Source organism: Mus caroli, chromosome 1 (assembly GCF_900094665.2).
Source record: "Mus caroli chromosome 1, CAROLI_EIJ_v1.1, whole genome shotgun sequence".
In the NCBI taxonomy this organism is placed as follows: Eukaryota; Metazoa; Chordata; class Mammalia; order Rodentia; family Muridae; genus Mus; species Mus caroli.
In genome coordinates this window covers 156,255,728-156,279,778 of record NC_034570.1, presented here as the reverse complement: position 1 = coordinate 156,279,778, position 24,051 = coordinate 156,255,728, and the positions used below count along the sequence as shown (strand labels likewise).

Sequence of the window (24,051 nt, the reverse complement as noted above, 5' to 3'; positions counted from 1 at the left end):
ACGGGCTAGTTTGTGAGAACAGCAAATGCATAGTTTGGTATATTCCAAGAAATCTAAACTTTATTATGTGACTAGAGTTGGAAGTAGATTTATTTTCCTCCTGATGTTAACCTATCTCAAGGCAAGCTTCTTCAAGTAAAACTGCCCAGTTCCATCCCCAGTGAGAGTCAAGTGTTCTGCCTCTAGAAGTAAAAAACAACTTTTTAATATCATGCCCTTTTCTTTATTTAGTGATGTGTGAATGTTCTCTTGACTAAAGGCTTCTCAGAGATAGCTTTCATCTTGTATGAAATTTATTCTCAAATTTGTCAAATAATATCAGTTGAGTTGATAAAAGCTAAATATATTTTTAATTCTTCAATCACTAACAAGTAGTCTTCTTGAATGGAGGTAGTTTTAAGTAAACTCCATTGAAAGGATAGTATTATTGGATTTAACAAATACTTGTAAGTAAATGTCAAAAACTTGATACTTAAAAGATAGAAATATGACTGATTGGTCTGCAGCTCTCATGATTCCTCCCTATTTATTTGTCTTACTCACACTCATTAAATTGACTTTCAACTCTTTGCATCAGATGTATAAACTTGAGCTGATGTCAGTACAGCATCACAGTGGAGGGGAGAGTCAGCAAAGAGGCACACTCTGCTGCTGAGTAGGAGTTAGCTGATGTGTTATCTGTGTTACCTGGCTTCTCCAGGATGAGGTTTAATGTTCTTCCCGTTGTGGGCTCTGTGTCTATAGCTCTTGCTTCTAGTGGCTCTCTTCCAATCACGTCTCTGGATGCAACTGGGAACCTGGTATTTGCCAATGCAGGAGGAGCCCCGAACATCGTGACTGCACCTCTGTTCCTGAACCCTCAGAACCTCTCTCTGCTCACCAGCAACCCAGTAAGCTTAGTTTCCGCCGCCGCAGCCTCCACAGGGAACTCTGCACCTACAGCCAGCCTTCATGTCTCCTCCGCCTCAACTGAGTCCATCCAGAGCTCTCTGTTCACAGTCGCCTCTGCCAGTGGGCCTGCTTCCACCACCACAGCTGCCTCCAAGGCACAGTGAGCTGAGCACAGAGCTGGGTTGCCACAGGCTTTCCTCACTACAGGGTGATAGACTGGCTACCAGCTGCTTAAGAAAATGACACCTGTCATTGGCTTCCTCCCACCATGTTGTGAGGGGGAAGAAGACATGGAGAGAAGAAAAAATTACACATACCAGAAAAAGGAAAGAATGGAGACAGGACAGCATTTGCCTAATTTTATAATAAAACAATGTCTTTTCAGGATTGCTTCATGGATTGGAGAACTTTCTAACCAAAAATTTTAAAGGAAAAAAAAAAAAAAAGAAACAAAAACAGACAAAACTAAGTGAAAGGCCTACTTACCATGTCCAGCAGTCATGACGACAAGCTAAGGTGGGTCACCAGTTCCAGGAGAGGAAGGGGTCTTTTTCTTTTTCTTTCTTTCTTTTTTGTTGTTGTTTTGTTTTGTTTTGTTTTTTGGGGTTTTTTTTTTTCTTTTAAAAAAATCATTTTTATAGGTCTGTTGTACAGACCATTAAGTCATAACAAGGTGTTTATAATCATATCAATTGTGTTGGGGGTTCCTTTCTTAACTGGTACAATTTAGGCAGGCCTGTATTACTGTATCTCTGATATTGTTTGTTTATACACATATATATCTATCTATATATATTGAACATGTTTATCTCTTGCTCCTGGATCCTGTTTCAGTGAGCTCCCACGCTGTGGGGAGGGAGGGTTTGGGATGAAGGGAGACTTAGGTCCTTAACTCCTGGGAATGTTTGTGCTGGTTTCCTTATCCTTGGTGACTCTTACAGAGGTGCTAGAAAACGATTTTCTTTTGCCACTTATGCAAGAGGCTTGGTGCAGAAGCTGAAGGCAGTGTGTGCAAACACTTCTGCCTCACACACGCCCCTCCCCATCAGGCAGTGCCTTTGGAGCACTTGTGTGTAGGAAGGAATTCCTGCTGAACCGTGGCTCTCACTCACCCTGAATCATTGAGCAGCCTGAGGCCCAGACCCTGTGGTGCAACAGTGATGCTTCCTTCTACTTCCCATGGGAACAGCTATGCCTGTTGCAGGGCAGGGTTTGGTTCCGAAGAGCAAAGACTACTGCAGACACCTGACTTGGTGGCTCTCCTGATTTCTTATCTCTTAAAAAAAATGCTCCTACTGTTAGTGTTTGTTTGTTTGCTTGTTTGTTTTTTCATTTTATGAAATTTTTTCATTCAAACTTCCTTTTATTTACTTGGTCAGAATCAAATTGGCATACTGAAGTTGTGCAACAATTCTCTCCCTTGTTTTCTAAAGCAATTCTGTTGAACTGTTTTCTACTAACGAGGTATCCCAGAGAGGTCAGTATGAAGCGCCTGAGTGAGTGTACCACCGTTCTCTAGAGAGTCACAGACTTCCTGTCCACTGAGTGGGTCACAAGTTTCTCCAAGCCTGAGAGTCTCCTCAGTCCCCTGACTGACAGAGGCCCTTTCCTGGCTGGGCAAGGGATCTGTGGAACTTCAGAGATATGCTGAGCAGGAACTTCTCAGCCTCAAGTGTCTCTTGGTTTGTTAGGCCCCTGCTAAGTAGATCTGATGACGACATGCATCTCCTATTTGATGTAAAAAGTGATTTGCTCCTGTAATTGCTTTCAGGGTGTTTCTAGACTACATAAATGAGCCCATTGAAAAGGAAGACCTTGTGAAAATGGATGAAGACGGATGAGGGTAATTTAGAGACTAAATTCCCCCATTTGTCAATATCCTGTTATTATACTATCTGTACCAGAATTTTTACAAACGACTGAATCACTGCAGTGAAGCTCTGAGTTGCCCTTATTGGAGTTAAAGGTTCCCATTTGGCGTCTGAGGGCACTTGCTTCAGTTCCTGGTGGTCTGCACTTTGAGCTGGGAGTGACTCTACTTCTGATTGCTTTGCTTATGCCACAGGAAACTGTGCTTTTGTTTCTCTGCAGAGAAAAGTTCAGAGAGGCAGTAACAGGCACAGATGTGTACCTTTCTTGTTGTTTTTCAGTTGGGAGAAGGTCATATTAATATTAAAGGTCAAAAACATTTTGATCCCCTTTAATTTTTTTTTAGTTCCTTTTGGTTATTTCCCAGAGTATTTAATTTTCACCCCTGAATAATTTCTTTTACCCTTAACTTTTCCTAAAATCCCTCCAAAAATCAGTGAACTGCAAGCAGGGAAACTCACAGATGCTCATCCACTTATTTTGTATGGTGTGGGTGTTTTGTTTGTTTTGTTTTGTTTTTGAAACTAAGCTTGAACCAAAGTCAATTCTTAGCCAGCTGCTGTACTAATGGACTAATGGTTATAATGTGCAGTTCAGACACAGTGAGGAGATAGATGCTACTGACAATTCTTACTCCTTTTTCTTGATTAATTTTATGTGAAAGTTGCTGCTTGTTTTTATCTTTTATGTTGGTAAATTGTAATATCCTCTGGGCAGACATTACCTTGATTTTAGCTAGTTTGTTTAAGTCAGTGTGTAAATAGGATGGCGTGCCAGTTACTACTTCTCCCTCCCCACCAGCCTTTCTCTCTTGTTAATGTAATGTTTCGTCTTGACTTAACACTCTAACCTCAGTCTGCATATGGTTTTAGGCCTGTCGATACTGTTTCTGCCCTAGCAGAAGTGAGGAGGTTAGGAAGAATTCAGGGAGAGAAATGCTGGTTACCTACCAGACAGATTAGCAGTTATAGCATTAATTTCCAGAATTGCTACCAAAGGAACTAGAGAGTCCCAAGAGGCTCTGGCCCGGGGACTAAGGAGGGCAGAGGGACTGTTTCGTCTTACGTGGTTAAAAGGATCTTTTTCCCAAATAAGAGTCCCCTACAGACTTTGATTTTTAAAATGATACTAAGTTTTACGTTTTTGTCAATCCTTCCTCTGTAGTCTCTAGTGGGTTGAGAAAGGATTGCTGCCTTTTTATGTAGTTCATTTTTTGAGGATAGACTTTAAAACCAGCATAAATACTGTATTGAGAAGAAAAGGATCTTTAGATAAAGATAACTTTAATTTTTCCCTACCCTTTTTCATGTGTTTAAAATTAAATTGTAAAATGAAAGGTACTTTATACATATGTATACATGAAACACTACTAAAGCTTTCTGGTGGGTGTTCAGGCTAAAATACCTTCCGTGACCATCTCTAAATGGTCTGTTAACCTACTATACACAAACCCTTGGGTAGTTTTTACTTGATACCATTTTTTTTTAATGATCTCAAATGCTTTTTAAACTGACAACTGTCTTCTAAGGTAAAGTACTCAGACTTAAACGTTCAGCTGCCTTTTATGAAAGAGTATAGGTTATGTGACTAAAAGACACATACAGTTGAGTTTCTACATTTCCTGAATAAACAGGTTGTTAAACCTGTTAGTTCATTCTTCTTTTCTTCCCCTTGATATTTATGCTTGCTTTATTTCATCCCTAAATTTAGTTAACACATAGTAAGCCAAAGACTAATTTTAAATACATTTTAGGGGATACTATATTTGCCTGTGATAATGGGCCCTCCCTGGAGAGTAGTGAATGTAATTGTTTAATCCTGTTTAAGCAATGCAGTTTGGCATAAACTTTATTTATTTCCTGTGTAAGTCTAAATGACAACAGAAAAATCTATAAGGTTTCTCACAAGAGCAGTCTTACTGCTGTAGGAATAGTAAGTGCTCTGTTACCTTGGATGTCTCTGAAGCCCTATAGGCAGCTCCATAAAATGAGGAAACATTATTCCTAGCCATTTGCTTCCTTAATGTGTTGTCAGAAAGGTCAGCACTGTCCTGTTTCTGTAACTTGTTACTCCAAAATAGAACCAAAGGAATCCAGCTTTCATCTTGTGGAGGACCAGCCTATTTATATTTCATAAGCTTTATTAGAAATTTTAAAAGGGATATCAATGAAAAGGTTTTAGGTGTGATCATCTTGCCAATATGTTCTATATCATCATCCATTTGTTTTAGGAAAAAAGCACAATTATACCTCTCTAATATTATTGTGTCTATTATCTATTCTTCAATTATTAGAAAGATAGGGGAAATAATCTTTTCACTATCCAGAAGCACAGGTTTTTGCTTGACAATATTTCAGTTCAGCTCAGTCATTATTAACATATAACTTGCTGGAAATGCCAGGTACATTTGTAAATATAGGGATATTATGTAAGGAAAAAAGACTATAATTCCTAGTCTGAAGTTCTTCTTAAGCCATGTCATCCTCACAAATCTTTCTTGACCAAGACAAAGAGACATCTATTTTCTGTTCTTCCCCAAGAGGGGAGAAATGCTGCCCCAGTGTGCAGAAGACAGTGTCCTGCTGGCAGCCTGGGCTGGCCCTGGCCCTGAGGAACTCACAGAGCAGTCTATAACCTGAGTGTGTGGTGAGACAGAAGGAAGGGCCTCAGCAGCTCAGCAAGAGAGCTTGAACAGAAACCTTACGTTGACTTCTGGAGTTGATGAACATAAAGTGTACTTACTCCTCAAACTCTATTAGAACTGTAAACATTTAAAACTACCCATACTACTGTAAGGAAAATACTTAAAAGACCTGAAACCCATAATTGTACACGTGGGCAGAAACTAATGTAGTAATTTATTTATAACTCTTATGAGTTCACTTTCATTTGTGGGTAAGAACAGTATTTACCATGTTATGTTGTCCATATAAAGAGATCCATGATTATTTTGAAGTCATTTTCAGATACTTGTAAAAATAAGACTTCCCTAATATTTTGATTTTGAAGAAGAAAAGCAATTCTTCTTTGCCATTCCTCTGAGAATAAGACACTGTTCCACAGGTTTGCATGGATTGCACACACAAGCATAAATAGAAAAGGCGGAAATAAGGTCCTTTGATTATTAAAGGTTGATGGAATAATCCTTGCCTCATCCTCTAACTCACCAATGGACAGTAGGTGTAAGGTTCTACCGGGGTGGTCAGGGAACCTCTTCCTCAGCATTTGTCCAGTTCGTACCTGGTGCATGATAGGATTTGTGAACTGGGTTTCTTCCGACCATCATTCTATTCATGAACCAATTCCTTAGTTTGACCCTTCTGCTCTTGGCCTTTGCTGGAAGCAGTAAACTTGAGTATATCACGTGTCAATTCAGTGATCTGGATCTCTCTGTCTCTTTTCCTTCTCTTATTCCTTTGAGTGGTGGTACCTTAATCTGTGAGAATAATGCTCGTGGGGAACAGCTTCTGGCACCTTCATAAAATACCTCAGCATAGCTTAGCATTGTTACAGAACTGGTTTTAGACTGAAAAACCAAATAAGTATAAGAAAAAACTTTATAAATAGTGGAAATAATTCTAGCTGTAGTATTTAGTTGAACTAATGTTTATTATGATTGATAAACATGATTGATGCTGTATGTATTTGGGATCCTGTTTATAGAGTTAGGGAGGGTTGGGTTGGGAGAAAGGAGAAATTGATTATGTTAGAAGGAAAATATTGCTTGTGTGTATTTGTTTTTCTTTATATCTGTCTTGCCAAAGGAAACTTGATATTCCCTATGAATGGGTTGGGGGTTTGAGGCCTCTCTGTGATCTGATATGCAGCACAGTATGCAGAACCGTGCAGGTGATGTGTGGGGTATCCAGTAGGTTCAGGATGCCCAGGGACAGGTTACAACCCTCCCTGTCGGTGGCTGTCATGCCCTTGCCCCAAGACCTGCCAGGCTCTCCTGATGATCCATTACCTCTGTACATAGCTAAAGCTTAGGCAAAGAAAGAGTGTGCAAATGTCCAGGTGTGCAGATGAAAAGACAGATATGAACGTCTTTTCATATGAACCGAGGAATGGAGCGGTGGGTGATGTATCTTGAGCTAGGAAAATTAACATGAAATGAGTCATCTTTTGTCATGTTAGTGATTGCTGTGCTAGTAGTAGCCCAACATTTTTAAAACTTTATTTCCTTTTCTTATACCAAGGATAATTTTGTCTAGACCAAAACACAAACAAAAGAAAACCAAGCCAAGAAGTCGAAAGCTAACCCTGTCCTGTACTAAGGCAGGGCATTGAAGGACGGGGTGATGAGATGGAAGAAGGAGTTGTTCTTCCTGTTGGGAAATGTGAATAAGAAATTATGTTGGTTTAGGAAAAAATTAAAAACCTTTCTGCCCTTGTTCTGTCTGGGACAGACTTTCTTGGCTCTCTGAGTTCTAATGTAAACTATATCTCAAGAACTAATTTTTTAGCATGTCCCATCTCACAGAACTTGAGTGGGATTTGATTTTGATACCAAAGACACAGCTAAACCATTGCTTCTCCTTAAGTTTTCCAGACACTCAAAGGCCATAGAGCAAACGCTGAGGTTGGAAAGCTTCGTCTCATCTCTGTTCTCCCCATCGGCCTCACCCCTTCCTCCCTTTTGGAAGATGTCTTTTTGGTTACTCTAGCTTTAGGAAGAGATTGATCTTGTTCCTCCCTGCTGCTCAGTTGAGATTGGTAGAGTTGCTCAGCATAACATTGATGCTCTGGCTGAGAAAGAAACTTGGAGTGCAAAAAACAGTAGTAGAACTTTTACTTACCTTTATCGAGTTCATACCAATAAAGTAGGCCATCCAACCTGTTGGAGTACCAGTCAGGATTTAGTTAGGAAGAGCAGACTACAGCCGAGTGATGTCTCCTTCCTCTCCTGTAGAGCTGTTTTGCTGCACAGTGTGTTAGGATACGGCTGCTGGGAGGCTAAGAGGTTTCTTGTGTCAGCAGGCTTTAGATAAACAGACAGTGAGAGAGGAAAGACCCACAACCGTGATCAGGTTGCTAATTTCATGAAAGCTTTCCTTGTTATCATTCTGACATTATGTAAGTAGTGTTAGTACTGTGTGGTTTTTTTCTAAGCATTAGGTAGGTTTGTATGGTATAGGGATATTGAAGATAAGAGCACGGAAACAAATGCTGTGAGAAGCAGTGTGTGCATCGTGAACACCATTTCAGCTGTGAAAGGGACGCTCCCAGGTTCAGGGAGGGAAACAGTTTATGATCTTTCTGCATCCCTGAGTCTGCCCACGCTGCACAGGGCTCTACCACCCTTGCCACGTCCTGGTTCAAATCCAGAACCCTGTCAGAAAGTTAAGAAACTTTCCAAACTAATGTACAGGAGGAGGGAGGAGCTGAGCTCTGCCGCAAAGTTGTTCATCACTGCAACAGCCACAACCTCACAAAAGCAGCTTGAAGCTTCTTTGCTAAATTGGCAGTGCTATTGATCACTACATCCCAAGGTCTGCAGGCAGCTGGTGACAGTGCAGTTCCAACAGTGCAGCATCTGCATGGGAGATCTTTATGTGATCTTGTTAGAGAAAAGTAGACAGCCAATGCCCATCTAGCCCAGAGAGTGTCTAAGAACTACAGGAGGAAACAAAATGTTCTCACACGGGTATGACAGTGTCTCTGAGGAGCACTGTGGTAGGCTGGCTGGGTTCTATTCCTACATGCGTTTGCAGAGGGCACATGTTTTGTAAGAGTGATATGAACTAGTTAGTGCTAGCCCGGTTAGATGTAAAGTTGCAAACTGTGGGAGTAGGGGTAGTGTGTTCAACAAGACCCTGACCATATTACAACATTGACATTCTACAATATAGATGGTAAATGGTGAAAGGAAGACTTCTTCCCACTGCTTACCTCTGCTTCCATGGGAATGTGTGCGTTACTCAGTCCACAGGAGGGCTCACTGAGGGAAGTGTCCTGCCCCTAGAGTGGCCCTCAGCCATTGCTCTCCTCTGTGGTAGTGAAGGCTAGGTGAGTAAGAGTGGTGGTTTCTGCCCACCGTGGCCTGTCCAGGAGCTGTCGTATACCTCATTTCTAACTCTAAGTAACTTGCTTTAACTTCCTCTCAACCCTACAGCGTTGCCAAGTCTGCCCTCCCTCTTCTCAGCCACATTAAACTCTGGCCTATAGCATCATAAGACCTGTCGCCCGGGGTGGGACTATCCCAAAGCCTCTGAATGTCTCTGCTTTTAAGCTACTAGAAACTGAGGGCAAATTGCAATCTCCTGTTTGTCTTTGTTGCTAGGGGTCCTCACAGGTCCTTTACCATGTCCCTACCACCTTGCCTTCAAGGACGGCCAGCTCTCTTCTCCCCATCCACCCTGTATTTCAAACTGCTGGATGGACAGCAGCTTTTGTCCTTGCTTTTCCAAGTGGGCTCAAGGCTGACCTTTCCCCTCTGAAGCCTTGGGGTTCTGCTCATTACCAGGACTTGGTAGAAAGGACATGAAGGTTCATTTAAGCTGACCTAAGCTACACATTTCACTTGTTTCCTGCGTGACATGACCAAAAAGAATTCCAAATATTTAAGTTTATTATTAATATATTATAATAATAGTTATTATTATTTGACAATCTTATATCCAACGGGCTTTCTGGAAGCTGCTTCTCCGGCCCTTTCAACGTTTTCTTTGAATGTAGTTCTTAACTTGCAATTTCCACCCCCAAAGTTGGGGGGTGGGGGGAAGCTCAGCCAGGTCAGGTCATAATACTGCTGCTATAAGCCAGGGGCGGGTGGTTTCTTTGTTTTGTTTTGTTTTTCCATTTCCAGCCAAAACCAAAGATTTCTTAATGATTGTATAAACTCAAAACAAACAAAAAAACCAAAGAAAAGGGAAGTCTTCAGCCTCAATGCAGTCTGTGGCGTCCTGGCACTTGGAGGCATGCCAAAGGGTAGGTGGGGACACCTAGCCAGCTCAAAAGGGCAGGCAAGTCTTTTCTAAGTTGAGAGATTCATTCAGATGCATGCCCAGGAGTTTTGGCCTTTGCTCACTTCTGAGTAGAGCATGCAAGAAAGAAATTGGAACATCAGATTTTTCAAAATGAAAGTCCCATCAGCACCACAACTCATGTGACAGCAGCCAGGGTCATCACCAGAGCTGAGCACAGGGCCTTAGAGCTGGGAGCTGCTACTGGGTGGCCATGGACTCCACAGAGTGAGGATGCTGAAGACGCTGGCACAGGATTGGCTACTCTGCTGGGTGCTTTCACCTTTGGGGCAGGGTCTTAACCCAAGGGTCCTTCTGAGTTCTGAGCCTTCTCTCTCTTTTCTGTTCCCAAACTGCTTGGAAGTGGCTGTCCTGTTTGTGAGGAAACATGCAAAACAATTGTCAAACTTTTTATCTTGTTTCCAGTTTTGTTTCCTTTTGCAGCACCACTGTGCAACTATGCATTGTATTTCATAACCTTTGTGCTAGGTAGACGCCTGTGACTTTTTAACTTGGGGGTGGGTGGGTTGCGGGTTGCAAATGAAGGAAATTTTTACATGGATCTTTTTAATCTCAGTTGATTGGGGGAGGGGGGTTTTGGTTCTAGGGTCATACAAGCTCTATCCCAAAGCAAAATCCAAATGTTAATAATACTAGCCTGATGCAGATACCAAAGACAATTTCTTTCCTGCAGAACCTTAGACTTGTGTATTAAGTACGATTATCCGGCACTTGCATTAGTCTAACCTCAGTAATTCCAAAGCTTAGATGTATATTTTGGTATATTTCCAGGATATTAAAAAAAAATGTCGTTTAACTTCTTGTTTGTTTCAGTGTAATGCTCTTAAAGTCATCGCATGAAATAACTGCGCTGTCCTATTCTTGGTAGTTTGAAATAATAGTATTTTTGTATGTTTTGGGTGTGTCTGTATGTATTAACATAACAGTTTTCACTGCCTAGGTGTTCATATAAAAATGAGAGGTTCTGAGTGTACATACTATTAAGTAACAATCTCCACCAGTGTCCACAGAGTGTGGAGGCACTGACGACTGCCCAGCTGGGATCTGGTTTTAAAGAGACAGTGATTGTGTTTTCTAAAGATGTTTGCTTCTGTCTTTAAATATCTTAACTTCCCCACTTGTTTTTTCCTACTTTTTTAATTAATATTGATTCAGGGGTGTTTTTCCACTGTTGTCAAGGGAGGAACACAAGGGAACTGACACCTTGGCCTCCCAAAATATGTTATTTTATGTATTTTAAAATGTGAGTTTTGAGTTCTTCTTTGTGGAAACTTTCAACATGATGTACATGATTCTTTCCGGAGTTGCCCAGCAGCTTTAATGAGGCAGCAGCAGCAGCCGTTCCTGGGTAGTTTATTGGGTGTCCTCTGACATTTCTCCTTAAGATGACTTTGCAGTCTGGGTGGCTATTGTGTAGCCTCACTGCCCCAGAGCGTCTGTAGCCATTTCCCCTTCAGTGGGGATATTTTATAAGATTCAGCTGATAGCTCGGAGCACTGGCCCTGTTATCTGTGCCCATGGGAAATGTGTTTTTCTTGATTTGGAAAACCTGAAACCCAAACACTTCTACTAACCGGGCTTAGCGGATAGCTCCTGAGGCCTGGGGAAGTGGTGACTGTGAGAAGTGCTGTCTCTTTTTTAAAAAGTGCCCTTTATGTGAGTCCCCTGGGGACCACCAGAGGGGCTAGGGCTTGGGAGAGATTGTGTGGGTGCCAGTGAATCAGAATGAAATGGTGGGTTTTATGTAGATGCATTTGTCTGCTGTAATTTTTTATATATATTAAACTTACTGTAACTGTACAGTTCCCATTTCTGTTGTAAAACATTAAACCATTTTCCAAGTGTTTTCACATTGTCTGTGTCTCTGTGAGGTTACTGCCTTGGTGTTCTGGTGCTTTCCACAAGCATTTGTACGGATATTTACACAGGCCCTCCAAAACATTTCTCCCCACCGTTCTCCCTGGGAATCTCGGAGTCTAAGCAAGCACCTTAGTCTTGTACCTCTCCTGGCTTCCTTAGTGAGCGGTGGCCACTGTTTCCCTTCTCTAGACCCTCAATTGGATTTAGTGGAACCCTGAGTTGAGTAGCAATGGTCTCCTTCAGAGCTGACTGCTTTGTATGGTCAAACACAAAGGCCCTTGACTGATCCTTCAGTGTGTGTGTGTGTGTGTGTGTGTGTGTGTGTGTGTCTTGTCTGTCTGTCTCTCTGCTGGGATTGAACTTGACTCTCCAGGCTCAGTTGTTTGTCTGACAGGCCCTGAACCAAGAGTGGTGGAGTGGTGGGAGAGGATCCTCTGAAGGTGGCACATCCCGGATGGGCCCTTGGTCCTGCTGTTTGCATAACTAAGCTCCTGCCTTCCAGACAAGTTAACATCTGCTGCTCTGATGTCATAAGGAAAGTAGAATCCTAGAATTGCCCACAGAGAGAAGTCTTAAGCTTTTGAAGAGCTTTGGGAAGTGCCTCTGACAGGCATGTGCTAACAAGAGCCCATCTCAAAATGGCAGAGTGTCAAAGCCAAAAGATCTATGGGTTCTCCTTTCTGCTCATAAGTTAAATGAAATTTTTCCTTTCCCTTCTAATATTTATGTCTTATATGTAAGTCTGTAGAGTTATTTTTTTAAGTAATGTCAAAAGTTTGACATTCTCTTTGGTAAAGATAACAGCACCTTCTTGGTTAAGAATGACTCTAGTAAGCAAACGTATGTTATCCCTCTGAAGAGGTGAGACTGGCCCTCCTAGCCTCCTTTTAGAAAGTAGCTTTATTCTAGATGCTTCTCAGGCCTTATAGGAAGCAGAGCTCCCCACGGGATTGGTAAAGAGTCTCTCTGTAAAGAGCCTTCTCTCATTCCAAAGACCTGGGCTCGCTGCAAGAGCAACATGCACTCAACCACTGAGCTATCTCTCCAGCCCCCCCTTTTTTTAGACATGTCTTTACATTTGTAACCATGAAATAAAACTACTTATGTTTAACATGTGTGAAACCCTCTGAAACAAGTGATAGTCCTCTGTATCTCACAGCTAGTGGTATCCAGAATGAAAGACTGACCAGGAAAGAGTTCACTGCCAGGCCTCGGGCAAGGCAGGAGTCCAGGCTGTTCCAGAAGCCGCCAGTGTCACCTTGACTCTCGAGCACCCCTCCCCAGGAACTCTGATTCTGTGACCACATCTGTTCAGTTTCTCTCAATGCTTGCTTTCTCCGTAGGTACATTGCAGCTCGCTGCCAGCCCTTCCCTTTGCCTAAGAGAATATTCGTAACAGAACTGGGTCAGATTTTTATTTTCCGGCCATATCTACTTAGCTGATCTTGAGGCCTAGAACAGGCCTGGATGTTAGGTGCATTCTGCCTAAAGACCCCAACCTCAGGCTTAAACATGAGTGAACTGCCCCTGCCAGAAATGTTTACATAGAAGGCCTTTCTATTTATGCTGGTAATATTGGTGTTGGGATCGCTAATTTTCAAGGCCTTTTAATAAACAGCCTTGGATTTCTGTTTATAAAGCCAATGTACAAATTTTATTCTTTTGTCTATCATTAATTGGGCTTGATGAACTGGGAACTCTTAAGTAGAGATGCTCTACTTAGAGAAGGCACTACTAAGGTAAAGGTCACCTTTGGTGAAGGAAGCTGACCTAATACTGCTGTCCACTCCCCACCCCTGTGTGAGGGCCATGGCAGCTGCCAGGCACACCTAAATGCTCTGCTCGGTATTACTGCCAAGTTCCCCTGCGCTCAAAGTGAAGTTCGCCTCAGGACGCCTTTCCACCATCTTCTTCCGGTTCAGTCATAAGACCAGGCCAGGTCCCTATTCTTTTACTGGACATTTCCCTGTGTGGTAGCCCAAAGCCAGCCTCATGCCAGCGTCCTACAACAGGCACTACCTCATGCATTAAAGAGAACCTTCAGGACAGCTTCATGCACTGGTACCCCTGCCCCCTGCGCCCTGCACGTTCCTAACTGAATCTAACATCACTTTCTGCAGAGGCTGCCTTCTGTGTTCCTGTCTGCATTGCTACCCCAGGCTTCACCACTCAAATAAGGCTTCAAAGATTACTTTTAGCAAAGCGTTTATTATGCAAAATAGCAAGCTGGTATAAATTAAAAACCCAGGAGATCAGAGGGCTCCCCATCCATGGGTACAGGCACTTTAATGACACAATGACCTTGCCATCCACTGACTGACTGTCATTGAGAACACTGCAGACCTGGGTGGGCTGGGTCTTCCTGCCACCCAACAGGGATGAACCGAGTTCCTGGAAGAAGGCAGGACTTGCTCCCTTTTCTCTTGCTCCCTTGTCATTGGCGGTAATGGCCCATTCTATTTTCTGTGTCAGTTTGTACACAAATTATTTGCACTCTTAAAAGCATGGTCTTCATGAAGGTAAGACATCTTACCATTCCTGGAGTGCCTGGCACAAAGGTTGGGAGATGTGGAAAGTTCTCTTGGTGGAAAGAGGCCCCTTGTTACTGTTCCCCTGTGGCTAGGAACCTACCTTGTGTGTTGCTTCCCTTCTTTGAGCCACCTCTGGCTGGCATTTGCCTGGACTCCCTTGTACCTGCCTCTCTGCCTTTCACAATGTGGCCTAATTACATGTTACCTCGAGACTGCAAAGTATGACAACAGAAGCCAAATTTACAGCAGGAGCGAAGCGAGTCAATACCCATAGAACAATACACACAATACCCGGGGCTTCTCTGGGGACTTTACAAAGCAAACTGAACTCAGCTAGCTGCAGGAGGGAGTGTGTTAGTGCCCCACCCTCCACCCCCAACTCCTAGCTAGGGCTGGGCTCAGCAAGGAGAGGAGCCTGCCAGAAGACCCAAGAGCAGGGCTGGGATGGAAGAGCAAGGGTGGCTCTCCCTTTAGAGTGTCCAGGGGTGACATTCTGTGTTCAGTGCTTTGGAACTGAAGAAGACAAACGTGGCAAGTGAGAGAACCATCCTCTTCATGAAACGGTGGCTGTGAAATGAATAAACTGAGGGGTGCTTTGTCCTCTGTCCTTCACAAGTGACATCAGCAGGTGAAGCCCGTGAAGGAGAAATGCCCTGGCTGTTAGCGAGGGGCCAGGGTCTGCATATGCAGGGCATCATAGGTGTCCTTGGTGGCAGTGCTGAGACCCTGGTGAAAGCAAGTGACAGAAGGGTGAACAGGAGTTCACAGGTACAAGCTTACTCTCTGTAGCTCATCCACCGTCCCTTCAGGAGCCCAAGAGGATCCCTTCACGTCCCAGGTGGGAATCTTGCCTGAGAATGCTGACAGAAAGATGCATTCTTTGTCCTGCTACAAATGACTGAAGCAAGTCTTTCCCAGCTTGATTCTCTACTTTCTCAACTCAGACACTGTGCCCTGCAGCACACAGGGCCCATCAGATTCCCATCTGACCAAAGAGGAAGGTGGCTTCCCCATGTCACACACTGAGCTGGGACCCCGGGGGTGCCAGAGAATCTGCTACCTGGACCCACAGAGAGTCTAGACTAGTCACAGGGAAAGTGGTCCCTCTTTAACTCAGTCCTTTTCCGGGAGTTTCCAGGCCCTGGCCACTGTGGTATGTATATTCAGGCAAAGCTGACCCCAGTCTGGCTGGAGAGCCTCTTCCTCCCTATCCCAGGAACAAGAAAGGCGGCCCCCTGCGGCTGCCAATAAAGCAGCATTGAATGTTACTAAACTCAGGCAAACCCAGCAACAAGAAAGATGAAGCCACTAGGGAGCCCTTTTTAGGAAAGTAGGGTCTCTGCACGTCTTTTGCATAAATTACATAAACCAGGCACCTGATTACAAGGTTTTCCTTTTGACGTCTTTTTTTTCTTCAGTCTTTCTGCCCACTTTTTGTTTGTTTGTTTGTTTTTTGAGACAGGGTTTCTTTGTGTAGCCCTGGCTGTCCTGGAACTCACTCTGTAGACCAGGCTGGCCCCAGAAATACGCCTGTCTCTGCCTCCCAAGTGCTGGGATTAAAGGCGTGCGCCACCACTGCCCAGCCTTTCTGCCCACTCTTAGTCTTGGGATTGGGGAGGGGGGAGCAGAACTAAACCCAGGAGGCAAAGGAAACAGTCAGCTGTAGAGAATCCTTTATCTGTCTCTTGCCTGCACCTCTTGGGGCTCCCTTCCCACCTCTGTAGATAGCTGCTATTGTCTGCTATATACAAATGATGTGTCGCTTCCACAGCTGAATCTCAGCCAAGCCGGAGAGCCATAGTGGCCGTGGAGTGACCTCCAGCCCACTTGTGTGCCCTGGGCTTGCGTGTCCTCTCTGTTGACAAAGGCCTGTGCCACCACCAACAGACTACAGTAGCTTCAGCTCTACCCCTTTTGTGCCGCCCAGGGTGGGCGCCGGCCACTCTCACCTGGTAAAGGCCATCGTGCCCCTTGCCTCTCCGCCTCTGAAAGGAGATTAGAGAGGAAGAGAGTCAGTAGTAGCACCCTTGCTCAAATGCCCCTCCTCAAGGGATCAGAAGGGATGGCTTCCTAACCAGCAACCAACCCCTCTCCCTGGTAGAGCACTGCCCAGGGCCCCCTACTCAGAACTCAATGCTCTAGCCTAGATATTTTCAAATTCTTACAAAATCATCAATAAAGAAGGGGCCATACACTTTCATTCCCCCCAGGAACCCCATGTCAGCATGCAGTAAGCACACAACAGTACTATATAAACAGCAATGCTAATTGAAAAGGTTCAATCCGCTTCCAGCAGGGCTTAGCACAGGCTCTAGGTTTGCCTTTGAGACCTGACACCTCAGTCCATCCTTAGTCCCATGTACTGTCCGGCGGTACCTATGCTCATGGCTGCCGTCATGTGGGCTTTTCTTAGATGAAGGAGGAATGGATGGGAAAGGAAGACTTTGGCTGGTGTATCTGAAAGGCCAGAAGGAACCTGCCTGCCTAGGGCTTCAAGGAAGAGCAGCGCTCACCTCGCCTTTCGTGCCAATCTCACTGTAGGCTTCTGCCATCTTGTCTTTCTGCAGTGCCTACAGGAAGAGAAGAGGTGACACAGTCTCTTCTTAACCAACACAGAGAGAGCATTCCCTCAGAAGCCTCCGGATGCCCAGGCTGCCAGGCTCCAGTTACCAGGGCTCCAAGCCTTAGGCATACAAACATTGCTGCCCACAACCCTGACTTTGAAATCTTCCCTGATCTACCGGTTCTATACATTGAGCGATTCACATTAGATGCAGAAAAATGGGATTTAGAACTGTAAATCAAGACAGGGAGATTGGACAATATAAGGGCTCAGGGGGGAGCAAAGAGTCATTTATTTGAACAAGCCATCTCTTCATAGCTGATACCACAGGCTGTGGATCAGCCAATCGCAGTGGTATACCAACAGCGGCAAGGAGCACCTTGGTGGTCTGAAACTAGTTTCACACCACTGTGGTGGGGGTGAACTTTACAATGAGAGAAAGTGTTCAGAATACTCCAGCCCTCGGGATGAGCGTCCTCTCAAGACAAGCCAGCTCCACACTCCTACCCTGCGTAGCCTGCAGCTTCTGCCCAGTTCCTCAAGCACAAGCTCAGGGCCCACAGAACAGCAAGAAAAAGACAGAGGAAATGAGGTGCTGTGACCCTGCCCAGAATAAGAGGACGTTCTAAAGCTACCAGCAGGTGGCACATGGCCATCCAGGGAAGGCATGGACTAGCCTGGACAGAAAGCACCTCTGCCAGCCCTCTTCCATCTGTCTAGGGTGAATGGTGAACTCTCCCATACTTACATTGTACACGCCTTCCTGGGGGTTCCTCCTCCTCTGCTGGGGAATAGAAAGGTGCAGAGATGAACTTGAGAGAATCCAGGCTGGCAAGTGTAATGGCCTCATGCTACCTGGCCCACTACCCCCGCCCTATGGCTCAGCTATCAATCTCCACATTGCCCAAGCCTTGCTCAGGTCGCCCTTGGTCCGCCCCACCCATCTCTGGGCAGGGACTCTACAACGCATACCTACACACACACTTCACACTCCCACCTAGACATGCCTTAGTCTGCTGGTGATCTCTCAGCCCCCTTGCTCTCTCACACCCTCACACGCACCATAAACTGAGACATGGGCTGGGTCACCTCATTCAGAGGTAGTCAGTCAGTGCTCCTCAGTGTTTCTGTGGCCACTCTTTGCCCTTCCCCATACCCTCCAGGTCCCGTGGAGAAGAGCTGAGGCTGGAGACTGAAATAGGAGTGAGGAATTTTATTTCTTGCCATGCCCTCTAGCAACGCCTAGGACTCAGAGGTCAGGGCCGAGTGGGCATGTCTGACCAGAAGCATTGAGGACACTGGGTAGCTTTGAGTAGCACTGACCTTACACTGGGATTTTGTCCTGAGTCTTGCTATTAAGAGGCCTCTCATGCATCAGAGGAGTCTCCCAGCCCTTCCCCTCCCTACAGGGCACAGGCCCCTGGAGCCTGATGTGGCCATGTTCTAGAGGGGTATTCAGAATCCAGAATGCCTTCTCCACAGGCTTAGCCCTTCCTGTGTGTATCGTGACATGGTGCTGGCTAAGGCGCAGTAGAGGGGAGATGGACTTGAAGGCAAGGATGGTCTGAGTACTGAGATTCCTTCTGACGCAGAATGGAACCAAGAAGAAAGGGAAGGCACAACAGCAAGTGTCTGTCATTCTCTTGTCCCAGGCCAGAGTCGAATGCCCACCTGCTGCTATAGCCTCGAAGCCCACACACTCCGAAGCGGAGGAGCGCCCTACCTGTTTGCCTCCCATCTCTGGATCCCGAGCCCGCTTCTTCTCCAAGACGTCATATTCCTCTCTTCGCCCTAGATTGAGTTCCTAGAACAGGAAACAGGACCTTGAGGAGAATGGGGTCACATCGACTGAAACTGGAGTTGGTTTCCCACCCGGTGGCTCAAAAAGAAACAAAGCAGCATAGGGGAAGTGAGGTATGTGGGTGGGGAAGGCACTGGCCTCGGCCTAAAGATCTGAGTTCAATCTCCAAGGCCCACATGGTAAAAGGAGAGAAGTCCTCTGACCTTTATGTGTGCACCACGGTACACACACACACACACACACACACACACACACAAACAAAGCACAATAAAAAGCAAATGTAATTTTTACATTTTATTTGTGTTATGTGTATGTGTGTGTGCCTGATGTATGCCTGTGCACCACATGCCTGCAGAAGAGGCGTCAGATCCCCTGGGCGTGAGTTACAGATGTTTGTGAGCCAGTAGGTGCAAGGCTGCATCCTCTGCAAGAACACCAAGCACCCTTCACTGTCTCTCCAGTTCCAGTGAATGTCTTTTTTTTTTTTTTTTTTTTTTTTAAAGCATGGATCAAGGCAAGAAAGGTGGTGGGAACTGCTTCATCTTCAAGCTAGTGCCTCAGAAAACACCTGCTACCTTGCTGGCACATGGTGGGAACCCCCAAGTCACCATGTGCTGATCTGTCTAATAGAGTTAATAATACACTTTCATTAGCATGCAAAATGGAGGCACCTAGAGGGGAATCTCACAGACCAGAGCCCCACTGCGTTTCTGTGGGACCCTTCCCTCTGTGCTGTGGCCTCTTGCCTTTGCAAAATTGCTTGTGACTGAAAGTTCTCCTGAGACAGGGCCATGCCATGCATCTCATCCTTAAAGCTCCTCGTCCTCATAGCAGCACTGAGGGGCAAGCAGGATTCCGCTCCAGTCAGGATTAGAAACCCGAGGCTCAAAGACTTGCCACCCAGCCACCAGGCCAATAGCTTTGGACCAGACCTACAGCTGAACCTGGCCTTGAAGTTTCCCTAAGTCCTAGGACAAGGCTTTCCAGGCAGGTCTGCAGAAGGGAGGACTTACATTGTAGAGCTGGTTGGGGTCCTGCAGGTTGGCAGCAGTCTCTGGACTCCTGCTGAACTGCAACAGAGCAGAGAAAAATCTCAGCACCATCTCCAAGGGGCCATCGGACTGGCTATAGTGCAAAGCTGCGTGTCAGCCCCTCCATGCTTGATGATAACAAACTCCCTTGTTGGCTCCCTGTGACTAGCCCAAAGTGTAGCCACTTCTTTCTGAACTCAGTTGTCCTTTCTCCTGCCTGCGACCTGACTAAAGTGCTTACAACTTTAGTCTTCAGAGAAGTTAATCATCCAAGCAAAGGCCTTGCCCCTCCCCCACCTCACACACACCCTGTGTGCAGAGGTTCCAGGCTCTCCGCCTCTGCCTGCTGGGATCCAGGAAACCCCTCCTGTTTCCCTTCCTCCAGGAACCCCGAGGACCCTCAGGGTAGACAGTGGCTACAAAAAGCTTCCTACTAAGTTGGTACATGGGCACCATGACTCACCCAGCTGTTTCCTGAGTGGGAAGCACCTTGCTTGCTTACTGTCCTGACTGTGTGTCCTGAGTCGATATAACCACACCTGTTACCTAAGCTGAGGGGAACTGCAGGATTTTCCAGAGTTGGTGCTAAGTGTAGTTTCCAAATTTAAAAAATCATAAAGTAAGACTTCCTCAAATGAAATCTTATGCCAGAAAGGAAATGGGTTCTATTGCCCTGGGAAGATGAGATTTCTACCTCCCCAGATGTGTCCTTTCCACAAAACCCACTGCTTCAGGCACCAGGTGATGCCTGATGCTCTGTCCACCATTCTTATTTCCAGAATGGGAAAATCAAGACTTGGAGAGAAAAGCTGTTATGGACTCCATTAGCAGCTCAAACGCAGGCCCTAAGAAGAGGCTGTCTGTCTTTCACTTTCTTGTCCTAAACTGTTCAGTATAAGCCATCTGTTTCCCAGCAGAAGCCACATCCAGGCACTGGTACTGATCTTCAATAATACACATAGCACTTGGATCATTGACCTGCTCTGTCTGCCACAGATGGATACCCCGCCTTCTCTGCTAACCGGCTGTGCACGCTTGGTTGTATCCTGCCTTGCCCATGGACACCAAGCAGAGAACAGGCCTGAGACTCTCCAATGCCAAATACCCTCACATCCTCCCAGTGGAGGAACCCATATCCTCCCTCAAGAGCCCAGGGGAACCCACTTTTGCTCTCAGGTACAGGGCTGTGACGATGACTCCATAGAGGAAGAGGATTCCATCTAGCAGGTAGCAGAGTTTGGGATCCAGCAGACCAAAGCTCTGTGCCTCTGTGCCAAGAGAGAAAACTGGTTAGGCATGCTGGATCTGGCAAGAACACATCCCACCTACCCCAGGTCAATTCTGTGACAGATTGTAATCATGACATGGGCACTAGGTCCAGTCCTCAGACTTCACACAGACCACAACCTACCTCTCTCACTCAGTCTGAAGAAACCCAGCCTGCAATGGCCAATGTAACCACATGTACCAGATGTAACGAGTGCACCAATGCATACAATGTAACCACAGGTACCAGATGTAACAGTGCACCAATGCATACAATGTNTGTAACGAGTGCACCAATGCATACAATGTAACCACAGGTACCAGATGTAACAGTGCACCAATGCATACAATGTAACCACAGGTACCAGATGTAACAGTGCACCTATACATACAATGTAACCACATGTACCAGATGTAACGAGTGCACCTATGCATACAATGTAACTAATGTACCAGATGTAACCACAGAGGCTGGGAAGAATGAGGGAGTATTAGGAAAAAATGAAACGGCTGTGCATAGAACTTCTGCTCTGGTGACATGGAAGCCCCGCTGTAAGTAAGCTCTTGCATAAACTATGACATTCTAAACCTCAGAAATGTACCTAGGTAGCTAAGGCCTTTATACAGAGAGAGGGAGAGACTCCAGAGGTTACAAATGTAGGGCTCAGAAATTGCATGATTGGGTAAAATCATCTCAATACCTAGTCATTGTCAGTGACGTCTAGGTATCGTGGTACACATCAGTAGTCCCATCATTGAACAGGCAAGAGTTCGAGGCCAGCCAGAGCTACATAAGTTCCAGGCAGACTACATGTTTCAGCTTAGAGCCTCTTGTACTTAGTCTCCTCACTCCAGAGCCACCCCTCCTGCCTTTCTGATGTTTATCGAACCACACTCAAAGCATGTATGGTTCTCTCTAGATAAGAAGGGCAGGGGGAGTAAGGAAAGGAAATACGTTAGTTAGATAGAAGGTAGCCTTCCTATTTGAAAGATTACACAAAGCAAGCAAACTGAGCACATTACTGATCCTGATCTCCCTCCCATTGGGTAAGTGTGGATCTGAGAACTGGCCCAGTGTCACAAAACCCTCCCTCTGGCCCTGCCTGAGAACCACACAAGCAGAGATCTTTAAGGCTTTCCAGCCTAACGCCAGTAGCAAGTAGCGCCCTCTGGTGGACGCTAGCCAACAGTGGGTAAGGCGGATGGGTGCCAGTTAAGTTCCGGCAAGGTATCCTTCCAGCTGCCTCTTTTGCAAAACAGGTTGAAAGTCTTCAGTGTCTGTTCTGTGCAGTGTTTATGGCTTTGAGCGCAATCATTAAGGTCCCGCTAGATTGCCACCAGAAGCACACAGAGCAGGCAGGTAGTGACTATGCCGGAACCCTCTCATCTGCTCCCACATACAATGGAAGGGTGACTTAAATCTCACTCACTGTCCCCATCACCATGTCCCTAAAGCCCTCTGTTCTCAGCTTTTAACTCCAACTCTCATCCAGGGTCCCTCCTGGCCCCAGGTCCCTGCTCAGAAACCAACTCAATCCCGCTCAAAGACACTTCAAAGTGTGGGACTCAGTGCAGCCCCACAAATGTTCTGCCTTTCCAGGCCAGACTGGAAAGAACTAATTACCGCCCTGTCCCTTCTTCAACTGTCTCATGTATTCCAGTCTGGCATTGAACTTATAGCACCAAGGACAGCCTTGGCTTTGCAATGCCCTGCATCCACATCTGGAGTCCTGGGAATTTACAGATGTACATCTCTGTGCTTGGTGATTCTGGGACTCAAACCCAGGGCTTCACACATGGCAGGCAAACACTTTACCTACTGAGCCATATCCGAACACTTCCTCCTTTATCCTCGCTGCTCTCTTAACCTTAGGATGCTCTCTAATTCCCTCCACACCCACTTTCCGTTCACCTGACTCCTCCTCTGGACTGCCTCTGCTTGCTCTGCCCAGCACCTTCAGGAATCAGAAACCTGAGTCCTCCAGGGACAGCCAGGGAATGGTGGCGACTGCAAAGCCTAGATCCCTACATAGCTCTCTGGATTCAGACTTCCCTTCTCAGAATGTAAGCCAATGGCTGCATCTTTTTCCTTTTGTCTCCAACCCCACCCCCAACACCATGCCTGCCTGAGACAGGCATTTCTCAAATTTCCTACAGTTGAGAGGAGGGTACGGTTCAGGGATGGGGAGATGATAGGCTCCAGCCCTAGGCTACTCTTTGCTCTAATAATGATCTAAGAAGCAAGCCAGCCCTCCAGTAAAGGCCACAGAAGCTGGGGTGGCTGTTGTCTTTTAGGGTTGGAGAGATGTCAGTGGCGATTTACCGGGTGGTTGAAATTCATAGAGAAAGCCAGGAGAAAATCACTCAGCTGCCTGTCGTGTGAAATGAGAACAGAAAAAATACTGGACAGTAAATTTAGAACAAATAAGAAGAAATATTTCTTTGTGTTGTGCAGAGTCAGCACGGTAGGTGGCAGGCGGGGAGTTGGGCACACCCCCCCACCCCCCAGAGATGAATAACAGGACAAGTTCCCTCACTTTCTCTGTAAAGAGCAGCACAAGTTTTATGGCCAGCAACAAAAGTGCTACGTGTGGGGTTGGCAAGGATAGAGCATTAATCCAATGATTTGCACGGATGGTTCCTGTCCTCAGCCCTACAGTCTGTGTACTGAGAGGTGGGCCTAAAGAATGTAGTGATAGCCCAGGAAATTCCATGCAAGAACTCAGGACCTAAGTCAGTCGCATAATTTATTAGCTATTTGTTGGGCACTGGTTCTGGGCCAAGAGTTGCAGAACTGGAGACAGGCTGCGTTTGGGGCAGGTGGCTTCCACGGTTCCCCATTCCCGTTTACTAGCTATGTGGTCCTAGAGGGTAACCTCACTTCTCTGGGCCTAAAGCCCTCTGTTCCTAAAACATGTTGGGAGTGCTTATATAGGCCTTAAGGGCTATCACAAGGATGCTTTGCCAGGTGGCTTGTAAGTGGCAGGTTTTCTATCCTCTATAAAGCCAATGGTGTCTGATGTTCAGGCATCCATTCCAGCAGCAGCTCTTCACGATGTCACTTGTGGTGACTGTATGGTCTGATCCCAGTGTCTTCCTTGTCCCCTCCTACTTGCAGGCAGAGACCTGACCGGCTCCTACCCTGAGCCATTTGCACACCCTGTTCTCGTCTCTGTCTGTCTCTGCTCTCTCTCTCTCTCTCTCTGTCTCTCTCTCTCTCTGTCTCTCTCTCTCTCTCTCTCTCTCTCTCTCT

The 24,051-nt window shown here is 45.7% G+C and overlaps 2 protein-coding genes across 11 annotated transcripts in view; one reads left to right on the top strand and one right to left on the bottom strand.

The window, feature by feature from the left end:
- Window positions 1–3,492, top strand: part of Pou2f1 (POU class 2 homeobox 1) — a 132,279-nt gene extending 128,787 nt beyond the window's left edge. For 7 of the 9 annotated variants that reach the window (XM_029480105.1, XM_021167766.2, XM_021167748.2 and 4 more), the window contains one exon: window positions 745–3,492. In XM_029480105.1, the coding sequence (XP_029335965.1) occupies window positions 745–1,055 (311 nt within the window). In that variant the 3' untranslated portion in view covers window positions 1,056–3,492. The remainder of the gene's footprint in view (window positions 1–744) is intronic. The other 2 variants (XR_003837230.1, XR_003837229.1) reach the window with 2 other exon arrangements.
- Window positions 3,493–13,798: 10,306 nt separating this feature from the next.
- Cd247 (CD247 molecule) overlaps window positions 13,799–24,051 on the bottom strand; it is a 70,651-nt gene continuing 60,398 nt past the window's right edge. Inside the window, exons 2-8 of one of the 2 annotated variants that reach the window (XM_021167811.1) lie at window positions 20,697–20,800; window positions 19,515–19,571; window positions 18,424–18,504; window positions 17,449–17,484; window positions 16,651–16,707; window positions 16,087–16,122; window positions 13,799–14,863 (exon numbers count right to left, since the gene is read on the bottom strand). In XM_021167811.1, coding sequence (XP_021023470.1) covers window positions 14,798–14,863; window positions 16,087–16,122; window positions 16,651–16,707; window positions 17,449–17,484; window positions 18,424–18,504; window positions 19,515–19,571; window positions 20,697–20,800 — 437 coding nt within the window. In that variant the 3' untranslated portion in view covers window positions 13,799–14,797. The remainder of the gene's footprint in view (window positions 14,864–16,086; window positions 16,123–16,650; window positions 16,708–17,448; window positions 17,485–18,423; window positions 18,505–19,514; window positions 19,572–20,696; window positions 20,801–24,051) is intronic. The other variant, XM_029480108.1, reaches the window with a different exon arrangement.